This window comes from Akebia trifoliata, chromosome 14, assembly GCF_017979445.1.
Source record: "Akebia trifoliata isolate Shusen 1 chromosome 14, ASM1797944v1, whole genome shotgun sequence".
Classification (NCBI taxonomy): Eukaryota; Viridiplantae; Streptophyta; class Magnoliopsida; order Ranunculales; family Lardizabalaceae; genus Akebia; species Akebia trifoliata.
In genome coordinates, this window is record NC_141388.1 from 10,928,697 (window position 1) to 10,943,400 (window position 14,704).

At 35.2% G+C, this 14,704-nt stretch overlaps 2 protein-coding genes across 3 annotated transcripts; one reads left to right on the top strand and one right to left on the bottom strand.

The window, feature by feature from the left end:
* Positions 1-2,194: 2,194 nt before the first annotated feature.
* On the top strand, positions 2,195-3,721 carry LOC147386221 (uncharacterized). The gene has a single exon (XM_086423315.1). The coding sequence runs from the start codon at positions 2,343-2,345 to the stop codon at positions 3,480-3,482; it is 1,140 nt and encodes a 379-aa protein (XP_086279441.1). The 5' UTR covers positions 2,195-2,342; the 3' UTR covers positions 3,483-3,721.
* A 6,116-nt stretch (positions 3,722-9,837) lies between these two features.
* LOC147386222 (glycerol-3-phosphate 2-O-acyltransferase 6-like) lies at positions 9,838-14,210 on the bottom strand. 2 transcript variants are annotated; one of them, XR_015171924.1, is made up of 3 exons: positions 13,568-13,684; positions 11,367-11,490; positions 10,721-10,814 (listed from the first exon to the last, which is right to left on the bottom strand). XR_015171924.1 is itself a non-coding variant. In XM_086423314.1 (2 exons), exons 1-2 carry the CDS (start codon positions 14,183-14,185, stop codon positions 9,942-9,944), a joined length of 1,491 nt encoding a protein of 496 aa, XP_086279440.1. In that variant the 5' UTR covers positions 14,186-14,210; the 3' UTR covers positions 9,838-9,941. The 2 variants fall into 2 exon arrangements, 1 of the variants encoding a protein (XP_086279440.1); XM_086423314.1 differs by lacking the exon at positions 11,367-11,490 and having other exon boundaries at positions 9,838-10,814; positions 13,568-14,210.
* Between the last annotated feature and the right edge of the window lie 494 nt (positions 14,211-14,704).

Consider the following 14,704-nt stretch of genomic DNA (forward strand, 5'->3'; position numbering starts at 1 on the left):
CCAACAAACTCCTCACTAAGGTTGTTAATGAATAGGTTAGGATTGGCTTAATCGAAACCCTACCCTAGAAGTATATTATGTGAATTCTGAGCTAACCAAACTTGGTCGACTCTACTTTAGATTGCGTTTTGGCTTGGATATTAATGTGTTTTTTGTTTTTTCAATTGAGAGGGGACCTTTGGAATTTATTGTATCTTGATGACACACATTTCGAGGATTCTTATATCAAGAATAAATGTTCATTGTTGGATGTTGTGTTTACATAGTTGGGATCACGTGTTTTTTCCACGAGTCATCAGATCCTAAACCTTAAAAGAAATAATTTTGTGAGTTAAAATATTAGGCCGAAGACCTTGTTTTTGTGGGATTGGTCAATTCAATTTGCTTGTCTACACAAATACATATATTTAGTTGACTTACCCTTTATTGGAAATTTAGTAAATCTCCTTCAAAATGCAAGATGAGGTTTATCCCTTCATCAAAAGTAATGCAGCTTTTTTGTTTGATGGTTTTGAGATAATTTTTTTTTTTTCAAATTTTAATTTATAGAACTTCTATAGACACCCACACCCCCACTTTTACTTATTACACTCTAATTTCTTAAATTATTTATTACACCCAAATTAAAGTTTAAATTCACCATTCAAACATTATAAAAGTTCGGTTGAAGTTATTATTTCAACATTATAACACATTGAAACAACTTCAATACTTATTTAAAATTAGGATTAGACCCATATAAAATTCTAAATCTAACAAAAATATATCTTAAAAAATAAATAAATAGAGGGAGATTCTATTAGTCTTTTACTTAGTGTCAAGCATTAATTTTTTTATATTATTAATTGGGTGAAATAAGTAAAAGTTAGGTGCCAATAGCAATTCTCTTAATTTAAATTTTTGAATGACATTTAAAAACAAATCAAAATTTCATCGTTAAATCATGAAAAAAGAATGTTGAATTTCAATAAGGGGTAAATCTAATCTTGTATTTTGCTAGAAATAAACTTAATATCACCTATTTTACCGGGTGTTACTAAATTACCTTTTTTTTTTACCTTTACAAACCCACTTACTTAGTTGGGTAGGGGTTGATAAACTTGATTTGATTTGAGGCCAAATTGGAACCAAATCAACATAGGCTCCACTGAATAAGAACCAGAATTGAATCAAATGCCATTGGAACCAAATAAACCCAAACCGAAATAAGGTCAATTTGGTTATATGGGTTACAATTATTCTATAAATTGGAAGTAAAATATTTTTAATGAAAAAATAAATGTAAAATTTTATTAAAAAATCATTAATTTATAAAAAAAAATAATAATAATAATTTATGTCCTAACTCCTAAAATAATTCATAATATTACATAGAGAAATACTTTTTTTGGGTTTGATCCAAGGTTTTGAAAATTGACGGTTACCAAATTTTCACTTAACTCCAAAATTTAAAATTAAAATTCAACAGTGACAAATAACTCTTTTTTTTTTTCAAAGTTCATAGAATTTTATTCTCTACAACCCTAAAGCAACATATCATATTTTTTGATGTCACAAGGTGACCCAAGGACCTTAGTAAGGGTGAAAATCCCTACTAATTTAGTAACACTAGTAAAGATTCTATCACATAAGGGTTTGATTCTCAGCTTGGTTTGGTTCTGTATAAGCTTGATTCAAGAACCGAACTAAATTGATCAATTCTTCATTTTCTTAACGTGGAGCAAAATCACAATTCGATCCAAATCAAACCAAGTCACCCCAAAACTATCGGTTTGCTTCGATTCTATATTTGAATCGGACCAAGTTGCAACCCTAGGATTGGGAGAACTGTTTGGGCTTATCCTAATAGATTATGTTTTAGGAAATCAAATCCATCCAACTTTCCATGGAGATGCCCAAATCTATAATGCTGTAATCTGAAATTTGGGATCCTCAAAATGAAACTACTTCAGGAGTTCTAAGTTAAAAAGTCAAGTCAAGGAAGTCTAAATGATTATCGAGATTCAACATTTTGCCTCATCAGTTGGAATTCTAGGTGGGAATTGAAGATACAAAATAACGTCTATAACTTTCTGTTAAAGATAAACTAAGTAGCCAGATTTTAAGCAATACCCGAGAAATTGAGGTGAGAAATTGTCGATAATTAAACAGAATCTCATAAGTTGCCTTCCACCGACTCTCAAGTCTCAACTTTATTCTCCTTCCACGTCCCCACCAACCTTCTTTTCTTCATTGTATCCTTTCTCCTCTCATCATTCATTCAACCTTCTCTTTCTCACACTTTTCTTTCTCTCTCAGTCTCAGCTTTCTTTCATGGCTTTTGTAGATCTCAACCTCTAACAATGGAGGCCGTACGACCCTTCTTCAACAATTTCGTCTCTTTGGTTCTCCTTCTCATCCATCTGGGTTGTTTCATCATCAAAACCAACAATCGTCCATCAACAAAGAAACATAAGGTAACCCCTTTCACTCCTCCTACTACGCCTTCTCATCTAAAACCCCATAAATCCTTCTCCTTCTCCTCCACTTGGTCTTACGTTAAACGAGTCTTCCCCTTTAAGAATCAAACTAAATATAAGGAGACCCAACCCATAACACCAACCCTAGCCTCCGCTAGATTTTCCCATCATTCGATCGTAACGGATGTTACGCCAACCGATACAATTTTTTCATGTGCACCTCCTTCACGAAAGAGAAGAAATGGGTCTAGTTCAGAACTCGATTTCTCTCTCAATCAACCATCGTTTCCTCTCCGAAACGATATCTTCCCTTGCCCTAAATGTGGGGAAATTTTCCACAAAACCCAACATCTAGAACAACATCAATCGATCAAACACGCTGTTTCAGAGCTCTTCGATGGCGATTCGGGCAAAAATATCGTCCGAATCATCTTTAAAACGGGTTGGAACGATAAAGAAAAGAAGAATCCCATAATCCATCGAATCCTTAAAATCAATAACAGCCCGAAAATTCTCGCCAGGTTCGAAGAGTACAGAGAGTCTGTGAAATCGAAAGCTTTGAGAACTGGCGTTCGAAGAAGAGATGAAAGGTGCATCGCAGACGGTAACGAACTTCTGAGGTTTCATTGTTCGACATTTATATGTAATTTGGGACATAATGGGAATTCTAGTATTTGTACACTACAGTACTGCAGCGTATGTGGGATTATAAGGTCTGGTTTCTCAGCTAAGATGGATGGGATATCTACGCTTTCGAACAGCTGGAAAGCACACGTGGCGTTTCCTGATGAGCTTGAGGAGGAGTTCGCTTTCATGAACGTGAAACGTGCGATGCTGGTTTGCCGCGTCATAGCAGGTCGGACAGGGTGTGACCAGGTGGTTGTTGACAAGGACGAGGTTGGGTTTGACTCGGTCATTGGTAGAGGAAGTGGTGGGGCCCACGGAAGGTTGGACGAAGATGAACTCTTGGTGTTTAATCCAAGGGCTGTGCTTCCTTGCTTTGCTATTATATACAGCGTGTGAGTAGTGTATGTTTCCCTAGAGATCTTTTTTTTTCTTCTTTATTTATTTCCTTCATATATTTTTATTTTATATTTAAGGAAGAATTGTGTAGCCTTGGAGTGTTAGGTGTGTAAATCGGGTCGGATTGATCTGGACAGGTCTTACTTTCAATCGGGCATGGTTTGGGCCGGATTCTGTTATATCTAAATAGTATTGATTCAGGTTTTGGGCCAGGTCAGCTGGGTCGGTCTTTCTTTTTATCGGGCCGTGGAATCTTTTCGTTTTATCTTTTCAAAAGAGAAAACTAAGAAGGATTTGTGTTACCTACGAGTGTTAGACTGGGGTTGATTTGGATCAGGCTTGGTTTGGGTCGGATTTAGACGGGCCTATATGATATCAGGTCAGGTTTTTGGTCGGGCCTCCAAGTGTTGTAGCAGTTTAGCTCCACGGGTCATGTTTTATCAATAACTAAGTTGGTGCGGTGGGCCACATCTTCTTTTAGCTTGTTTAATTTTCTTTCAATAAAATGTAGTCTGTGTAGAGGTCGATTTTGTGATAAATCGACATCATGATTTCAACATTAAATCTACAAAACAATATAAAGAACATAAAAAATAGAGAAGATAAGGATTTTTTAGGTGGATCGGCAAATGTGCCTACGTCCACGGGCTCAGGAAGTCGTTTCACTATAAATCTCATGGTTACATGGTCTCCTCACCTTCCCTCCCCTCAATTTTTTTTCTCTTTTCTCTCTTTTCTTTCTTCGTTTTTCTCCCCTTTTTACAATGACGTCAAGGATTTTAAATAGTAAAATCTTAGAAAGAGTCATAATCCTAATTAAGTTACAATTGATCATATTACCCCTTATTCAAATTAATAATTACATAAAAAAGTAAGACACGTTTTAAATTGAAATTCTTTCTTAATAAGATAGATTCTTTTTCAAATGATGTCACGTGTCTACCTTGGGATGCTTGTTAATGGTACGGATGAACAATCCGGATGAGAAACAATTTTATCCCTTCATAGTATGAATGATCTCTCTCTCTCTCTCATTTTTTTTTATTATAAATATATACAATTTCTCTCCCTTTCTCCCTCTAGTAGGTCTACAAGGTTGATGAATTTCAAGGCCAATTTCATTAGGGTTGGCAATGGATAAATTCGGTATGGGATCAGTACCATATCATTGTCAATCCGAAATGTTTGCCCCATGAACCAATCCGATCCAATTATGCTTTTCTTCGACCCAAGATCAATCCAATCCGAATCAATTTAGACATTAGGGTTTTGCAAAAGAGGGAGACCGATGGACCACTTTTAAGACATTAGAGTTTTGCGCCTAAGAGAGAGAGAGAGAGAGACTTTCAACAAAACATGTAGTTTAAATCATCAATCTATAAGAGCCAATGAGTCCCCACTCCCCAAAGCAAATCATGTGTTTTGGTATGTTGCTGCTGATAAGAAATGGAAGTGGAAGTGGAAGTGTGGAACAAGGGAGAAAGATAGAAGGAAACAGAAAAGTGAGGAAGAAGAATAGAAGAGAAAGAAGATTCTTTTTATTACTTGCCTTCCAAGTTCCAAGGATGAGATCACCTCTTACATATACTTCCTTAGCCTTCCTAAATTACTCAACATTTCAAACAATAAACCAGACACTAATATAACAACTTTCTAAAAGAATATAATTACCAAATAAAACAGAGATAGAAATAAAGAAACTAAAAAATCCTAATTTTAGAAGTAACCAACAGTGCTGATCATTCACATTTGAATGGGAAAGCAAATTGAGATGACGTAACAGTAATGATAATGGTTTTAAAACTGGTCTTGTCTTGTCCATGCTAGATACCAAGTTGCCTTGGACGAGCTTTTCGATATGTTTTAAGCCATCTCGTTAAAAAAAATTAAAAAAATGAATGTGGGGTTCTATATTTCGTCCGAAAATTTTACTTGTCCGTTTGTCTCGTCCATGCCGATACCGAGACGACTCGGGAGATACGTCTGGGTAGGACGAGTTTTGAAACCATGGTAATGATATGGCATCTCATCATTTTTCTCATATTCAATGGGTTCTTATCATTGGAGGTCTCCACCAAAAATGGACCCAATCATATGATAGATACCACTCTTTCTTTGAGTGTTCAACTTCAAGACTCCTTTGAGAATCAACAAATATTTCTACATCATGAGTCCCCTGTAGAAGTGATTTTTGTGATCACCTTGAGATTCTCGAGCTCCCTTGATATGCAACTCCTACTGCAACCCCTCCCACATCACTTTGATCATTGTTCCTAGTGCTGACCATGTGTCCCTTGTTTTGTTTCCTGTGGATGGACCAAAGAAAAAATAGAGAGTTCCTTAGAGTAGGAATCTCATACCTTTATGTGTGATGCCCCCCTTATTTATAAGTAGGGTTTTCCATTTGCCTGTCTCCCCCCATTGTCCACTATTAGTTGGGGATTAGATTCGTATGGAATCCTCTATCTGAGAGTTGTCCTTCAGTTATGGTGCCCAAATCTTGAGAATTCTTGGTCAGAACTTTGTTTGTTCACGAAATTATGTTTTCTCGAAGCTCCTTTTCTCGGATCCTTCCCCGAGTGTTATGGATCTTCTAGTTCTAATTTTCACCATTTTGTTATTGTATAAGGGTAATTTACTAATTAAGACATACCCCTCTATGTTTTTGGTTAACTGTTGAGATGAAGTTGAGCTTTAAAGCTAATTGTTTTGTATACAACTAATCTTTTTTTATGATTCTTAGATGAATAATACATGAAGTCCAATAGGGTATTTATAAATATAACATCAACAAAGGTGCCAAATTGTAGATGCAAAATTTTGCACTATCTTAAGATCTATGAATGATTTGTGATCTTTACCTCTGTGCTCCTCAACAAAACCAATTTGACGCCCTAGTTAGGTAAACGAAAAAAAAAATAGCAGAATAACAATGTAAGGGTGAAAAAACATACTTTTTGGTGTTTATGTCCTTATATTTGTAGAAGAAAAATCCAAGGAACCTCATTGATCCCTTTTACTGTTTGATCCTTATCGTTTTAGCAAGGATCCCTTGATCCTTATCCTTTTAGCAAGGATCATGTCCTTATTCATTCCTTCTTTTTTGGGATTCTTCTTAATCAAATATTCAGTTATGTTAGATCACACCAAATCCATGATTTGTAGGGATTGGATTTGGGTTAATTGAGTCGTCCTACCATACAGTATTGAATCAATGTCATCCTGACCAATCGAGCTTTGAAACCATTGTTAGGGTTACGATCTAATCATTGAGCTCGCCTACATGTTAGACTCAGATGAATTGACTAGGACTCTTAAATTTACTCGCATTCTTAGGTTCCATTTGTTCCCTCCTACTGCCTTACAAAAAATATTCTCCACATAAACTAGCCTAATAAAAAGATTCTAATTTACCAATACTTTTTAATTTAGATTATCCTAATTGATGTGTTCTAAGTATATCATTCTCCATCACAACCTTCCATTTGTGATGAGATACATTGGCGATGATATAGTATATCTCATGATCCTTAGTATCTTATTCTCTAATACCCTTCTGCAATTGCTTGATACTTTGAAGAAAAAATATACAATTGATTTCTTTGAATAAATTTTCTTGATCTCTTTAAGAGATGTTATTCGATTTGTTCAAAATTCATTTGTGCTTTCTGATGGTCATTGTTTGTTTGTGAAGTGCATCATTGTTGCATCTTGCTTTTCTTTTGAGTCTATCGAAGCTAATGCTCTACAAGATCATGTCTATCATGATCTCTCTCAAGAATATACAAAGTAGGATTGTACGATTTAAATGAAAGAATTGTCATTTGAGAAATTTTAAATAAGAAGAAAAAGAGACTGCGAGACGTGAATGTGAGAATTTGGGAGATTTATAGAGATACAAAAGGAGGTATGGTTTTTATTGAAAAAAACTAGAACAATAATAAAGGTAAAAAAAAAGATTTAGGTCTGTCGATGGCAGTGATGCCATCGCCCAAGAACAATGCACTAAGATCGTAAACTTAGGCTCTGATACAATGTAGAAAACTAATCATTCTCTATTACAACCTTATATTTGTGATAAGATACAATGGGAATGACACAATGTGTCTCATGCACCTTAATACATTGCATCTTATTCTCAAATAGATATACCTCTTGACTATGGTCTTCTTTGACAAACTAAGAGCAACAAACCTAAATGCATCCTCATATGAAACTCCATTCGACTTGACTATATCAAGAGTCTTTGACATATTTCCAAGGAGTCGTGATTTTCTAACGCCCCCTTTGACACACGCCTTCTATTAATCTATTTTACCCATTATATATAATATTATTGGAAGTAACCCGAGTTGAATTCCAAATAAAAAACTTATTTTCAAATGAAGAAGAAATGGAAAAGGGGTTATCATTTAAAAACATGCAGTAGTTATCTGCATTTCATTCATCAAATTTTGTTTCATCCGTTTGATTACACAAAGAATAAGTTTGTATGAAAGTTCAAATCGGAAAATTTTTCCTCACCTACAATGTCGGGTGCTAGGCATTAGTCATTAGAGGTGTTAAAAGAAATTGTGGGCCTGAAGCCCGACCCAATTCTAGGTCCAGTCCTGAGTTTTGAAAGCCTGGTCTGTTACGATCTGTCCCAACTTGGCGCCCCCTACAACAATAAAAATGTCGTTTAAAAAAAAAGCCTGATCCAGTTTGACCAAAAGCCCGTACACTTTAGGATTGATGTGTTGGACTTGGGCTTTTGGTTTGTAAATTGCCCTGAACTAGGGCCCAAGCCTGCCTGCCCGACCTGATTGAAGTCATCAGTATCCAAGGCCTTTGAATGGGGTGGTTTAGAAGATGGCCCCATCAATACTTGTATCTTCAATAAATGATTATCAACTTGATAGATACTTCCAGGAATATGGTCCACAGTACTTCATAAAATCCACCTTTATACTTCGATTAGACGACACAATTCATTAAGAAGTAGTCCACAGTGCATCAAGTATAGAGTAGTGTGTCAGTGGAGCCGGCCAGACCAGACCGAGACCGACCCATCAGTGCCGCACCCTTAGATTTAAGTGTCACCTACTCTTACTTGTATTTTTTTGAATGAGCATGACAATTTTGCTTGTCCAAATCAGATAGTTAAGGCCATCATGTGTGTCAACTGATTCAGATAGACAATTAATGGGGGATCCTTTAGCCCAAAGAAGTAAAATATTTATTTCGATAACGATTTCCAAAAATACCATTTGAATCTACACATAAAAAATCAGCAATTATCAATTGATGAATTATTTTAAGTTGAAGGCCACTTAGTACCAATTATATTCATCATTTAAAAAATTCTAGTACAACACTACGACTAAGGTCTGATTGTCTTACATTGTAGAATCAGTTATAGCCGTGCCTAAAAACCTTAGTAAGGATGGCTAGCATGACTATCTTAATTAGGCTAGCCCTCCTCATAAATTTTCAGGGACTCACAAGGAAATGTTTACTCATTCATTGTCACTCTAAAAGATTTGCACATCGAAAAGACTAGGAGCAAAGAAGTGTGAAGTGGTTTGAATGCGATTGCCAAGACTCTACTCATGAGGTACAACTTACAATATTAGTTTTAAAATGGAAAATTTGCTTTAGAGTTGGGTGCAAATTGTAAATGGTCATTTACAAGTAGTCAATCCCTTATTGTTTATATAATCTGAATGCTTTTTGTTACTTGAACTAGCTTTTGAAAATCACTATTTAATTCAATTTTTAGAGCATATATAAATCCAAATTGCATGTCGAGCACTACATGAAAACTAAAAAAATTGACAAGAAAATTCAACAGGCTTTGCCCACAAAATTTAGAAAATAAATTTCGACGGCTCATGGCTGTTAAAATTTTTTATGATCCTTATTCAACAGCTTAGAACTATCAAATTTCTCCCACCCTCCATTAATTGGACGGTTTCAGTCCTTTGAAAAAAAAATTACAATGAAAAATTAGATATCTTAGTCTGTCAAATTTATGAAATTTAATGGTCTTGAGCCATCAAATATAGGCTTTTTTAACATTGTGGAAGACGTTTGTATCAGTATTTTGTGTTCGAGAAAAAAAAGAGAGTATAATTACGTCTTGAAAATGGAGGGATTGTAGATGAGTAACTCAATGACGATGAGAATTGAAATCAGATCTATGGTATAATCACTATTAAGCATTACCAACTAAGTTAGGCGGCACATTCAAGATGGCAGTTTTCTTGGTTTAATATTTAACACCCTCATTTATGTTTTTGTAGTATGAGAATTTTTTTTTATTTTTTATTTTGATTTTGTTATTTTGAATTGAAAATAACATATTCATGGGAGAGCACAAACAAAGTATATTCCATGTATCTTCAATTATCATCTTTGTAGCGATCTCAATATATAAAACCAATAATACAAATAAAACATACAATTTCATGTCTTTCTTTACTTGGCTTTCTCATTTTTGGATGTGGAGTGTACACGGCCATCACTTCTAATGAGCATGTCATACTTGTCCTTCCTAGTATAATTTGTACACTCGAACCCGAGGGTCTTGGCCAGCACCCTTTGGACATAATTTGCTACTTCAACTGGCGATTTCCCTTCTTTGCATGTGAGCTCCACGGGTAATTGTCTGAGGAATGTGATTTCGAAAACTGGCCTGGGGTTCATCAACACAAAATAAGGGTCCAATAATTTGTAGCCACGAACCGTTGATCCATGGAACATGCTTTGCTTAGTATTAATTGCAACGGGAACAATCCTATCAGTTAGCTCTGCAAAGAGTGCACTAAACCTTAAGAGGAATGGTTCCCTGCAAGTCGTGCCCTCGGGACAAATCAATAAATCACCTTCTTCGAGTAATCGCTTTATGTTGGCAGCATCCCTTTCTCTTTCCCTTGACAAGGCTACAACTTTAATTGGTGAAATTAGTTCCGAAAATTTGCTTATACTATATGTGACACAACTTATTTTTCGCCCTAAAGCGACTGAAATGACCACTGGGTCTAAAACAGTTCGGTGATTGCAAACGAAGAGGACTCCCCTTTGACCTTCCTTCGGTGGTGGAGGAGGATTGCCCTTAACAACTAACTTGACACCGAGTATCCTATGCATGTAGTGCACAATTCGCTTGGGGATGTTGAGGTAGACTCTCAGTAAGGAGAGGATGATTCCAATTGGCATCCATAGGAAGGTCAAGAGAATCATCAGAGGTGTCGGTCTTTGAACTAATCGTCCGTCATGAAAAATTATAGGCCTTAGAAGTTTGCTCCTCGGCAAAGGATTGCATTTGGTTTTCGGTACCACGTACCCTTCCTGCCAATACAAATATGTTAGATTGAGGGTGTGTTTGAAAAGGGAGAGTACATCGTGAGAGTTGGAATTTTAAGACATACTCATTGAGGTTGAAGACAATGTCTTTATTATTGAACTAATTTTATTTTCTCATTATCACAATAAAAATAAGAATATGGATTTTATTGTTGTTTTGTTATTATCATTATTTTAATTTTACTTTTAAATTTTTATTATTATTTATTTCTTACTTTTTTATATTTTATCATAATAATAGATTTTAAAAAAATATGGAGAGAGAGAGATGCCTACTTTTATCTTTTAGGGTTCAACTCTGCTAGTTGAAAGAGTCCCAATAAACTAACTCGAAAAAAATCACTTGAAAGTCACCTGTTGACATGGCATGTACACAGAATCATAAATCTTTTTCTACGAGATACTCAAGAAAAAGATCTATAATTCCGTACACACATACATGTTAGAGAGTGAATTTCGAGTGACTTTTAGAGTCATTTATCATTAGTCTAGTTTATATGTCCAAATTTTAGCAAAGTTAGAAAATTGACAACTCACATGAGTTGAGACTTTCAAACACGCTGTCTTTAGCAACTTGTGCGAGATGTACTTCAACTCCCATGTTCAACTTTGACTTTTCAAACACACCCTAAATGAACTTGATTGTGAAGTCGCTCATGTACTTTCTCAAAAAAAAAAAAAAAAAAAAAAAAAAAGGAAAATTTATTAGAAAAAATCAAATACAATAATTATTTAATAAAAAGAATCAAATTTAATAAAAATTACAAAAAGGATGATAAACAGGTCATTGAATGGTCGGTATTTTTCTATCTCTTCTTTCTCTCAACTAACCGGCCATTCATTGTTCGTGAATTTCTCTCTCCTCTTTCTCTCTCACTTTTTATTTTTTAAATTAAAAAAAATCAAATTTTTTAACAAATAAATGGCCATTCAATGTCCATGAATTTCTCTCTCCTCTTTCTCTTTTTATTTTTTAAATTAAAAAATCATTTTTTTAAAAATAAACGACCCTTCAATGTCTGTTGAATTTCTCTCTCCTCTTTCTCCCCCTCTTTTTATTTTTTTAAAATAAACGGCCATTCAATGTCCAGTGAATTTCTTTCTCTCTCTTTCAAAAATAAAAAAAATCGATTTTTTTAAAAAATGAAACGGCCATTCAATGTCCGGTTCTTTCTCTGTTCTCTTTTTTAAATAAAAAAATCGAATTTTTGGATAAAAGGGGGTTGACGTTTTTTGGGAAAAAGAAACTGACATTATTTTTAAAAAATTCGATTTTTTTTTTAAATTTAAAAAATAAAGAGAAAGAGAGAGAGAGAGAGAGAGAGAGAGAGAGAGGAGAGAGAAATTCATCGGACATTGAATGACCGTTTATTTTTAAAAAATTCAATTTTTTTAATTTAGAAAATCAAAAAAGAGAGAAAGAAGAGAGATAAATTCACCGGACATTAAATGACCATTTATTTTTACAAAATTTGATTTTTTAATTTAAAAAATAAAGAGAGAGAGAGAGAGAGAGAGAGAGAGAGAGAGAGAGAGAAAGGAGAGAGAAATTCATGGACATTGAATGATCGTTTATTTGTTAAAAAATTTGATTTTTTTAATTTAAAAAATAAAAAGAAAGAGAGAAATTCACAGACATTGAATGGCCAGTTAGTTGTTAAAAAACTAAATTTTTTTAATTTAAAAATAATAAGAGAGAGAGAAAGAGGAGAGAGAAAAAACCGACCATTGAATGACTAATTTATTATCCTTTTTGTAATTTTCACTAAATTTGATTCTTTTTATTAAATAATTATTGTATTTGATTTTTTCTAATAATTTTTTCAAAAAAAGAAAGTTGCTCATGTACTTTCAAGGAGGAAATCAAACTATAGATGTACTAGCCTTCTTTGCTTCAACTACTAGACGTAATAGAGATGTAGTTCAATTGAATCCCACCCGTCACCATTTAATTAATTTAGAGTTTTTAAGGGGAATCAAATCAAATGGGTCTAACTTCAGGTTTCTAAAGATGTTGCTGTAGGAAGTATGCCCCTGAATTCTAATTAATATTCTAGCATGATACAATTTCCCTTTCTTAGCAAAGGAAAGAAAAGAAAGACATTCGTTTTTGTTACAAAAGAGGAGGATTTGTCAGTAAGTCCTAAAGACTGTCCCATGAGGTGCATAAAGTAGATGACAATGTCATGGAAATGAACCCACCAACTAAGCTAGTTGGAACCAGTTAGCTTAAGTTGGTAAGGATTGTGGTGTGTTGATACGACGTGGGCTCTAACCCCTTGAACCTGTTATTTTATTTTTATTTTTTAACTTATTGTGGGGTATCCTCACCCTTCGGGTGAGACTAATTCCATGATCACACACACTGCTCCCTCGATAAGTCCTACGTGCAACTAATTGAGTCAAGGGTCAACCGGATCTTGGAGGGTGGCCCCAAGAAATTTTTTACTTTATGGGGGTTTCGAACACTTGACCTGCCCTTTCTGAGGAGCTTATCAACACTAAGTGAAAAAAAGGGTACATTCAACGTTAAGATCTGTCAAATTTATCCCTTTTATATGTAATGTTTAAAAGAGTCGCGATGAATTTACCACTTTTTTAACATAGTGTGCAAGGTTTGGCTTGCCACTAGGCCAACTCACCTTCATCACCTATGCTCAAGATCACTAATCATCATTGCTTGCCTAGAAGAAAAAGAAGCTGAAAATAAAATAAAATGAGAGTTTATGAGATATAACCTTGCAAATCGACATAAAATCATGATCGGTCTCTCTATCTCCCAATCCCAGATCTGGTAAATTAACGCCAAATTCTAGCTTAATAGCCTCTTTCTTGTGTTCTCCCACTAAAACACCTGGTTGCTGAACAAAACCTGTTGCCCTGCCCGATTTTGATACCTCAAGCTCAGTCCCAAGGACCTTATCAGCCCCCAAATAATTCATCACAAAGGGTTCAACCATAATCCTTGGATTCGCAGTAATGATATATCGCTTACCAAAGGAACTAAACACTCTCCAACCATCTGGATGCACGTCTTCCGTGTAGAATTTAGGTAAGACGGACCTTGAAACTGTCTTGATGTCACGTATCTTCAAGCCCGCAAAGGAAATGAAGATAAAAATTTTGACAGCGAAGGACTCAGATATGAAAATGTATGTGAAGTATACAAGGGGTACGGATGCAAGAAGGACTAGCGCTCGAAGAAGGCTACCAGCTTCTAAGGCAACAAGCATGAAGTAAGGGAAAGCGCTTCGTGACACAAGAAGAGTCCCATCTAAGTCCGCGGCCACAGTTTGGTTGGACCGACCCTCGGAACTACATTCTAAAATTTGCTCAAAATGATGATCAGAACCCATGAGAGCGAGAGAGAGAGAGAGAGAGAGAGAGGCTTTAAAAAGGATGAAACTGTAGTATGTACATTGGGAATTATGTGCGAAGTTTTAAAAGGGCGGGGAAGAAGATGATTAACTTTGAAGTTTTAAATAAAGGCAGTTGAGATAACGCCTACACAGTATACATTTAAGGGTTTGGTTAACAAGTAAATACATCCGAAAATTGAATTTTGTACCAGAAATGCCCTCAAAAATTTTCTTTTACCAAAAATACCCTTAGATTCTTATTTCCAAGGTGTTGAGTATGGCTGAAGGTAGTGGACCGGGGTTAATATCTGGCTTTGCCCATTCCATAGACCATGGTCTTGTCTAAGGACTAGTCCCGGGGCAAGTGCAACACCCGCACGTCACATGCACTAGGTAAATGAGGGTGTGATCTTGTGGGTGACCCCTAAGGAATTAATGATCATATTGGGTATCAAACTCATGCCTACGAGCATGAACAATTTATCGGCCTGAAATTTCCATTGAGCCAACCCCTTG

Bases quoted from the DNA above. Each gene is read 5' to 3' on its own strand.
- LOC147386221 (XM_086423315.1), top strand. From the start codon at position 2,343: ATGGAGGCCGTACGACCCTTCTTCAACAATTTCGTCTCTTTGGTTCTC.
- LOC147386222 (XM_086423314.1), bottom strand. From the start codon at position 14,185: ATGGGTTCTGATCATCATTTTGAGCAAATTTTAGAATGTAGTTCCGAG. The intron at 10,815-13,567 runs GTTATATCTCAT...TTGTATTGGCAG, and splicing joins ATTTTATGTCGATTTGCAAG to GAAGGGTACGTGGTACCGAA.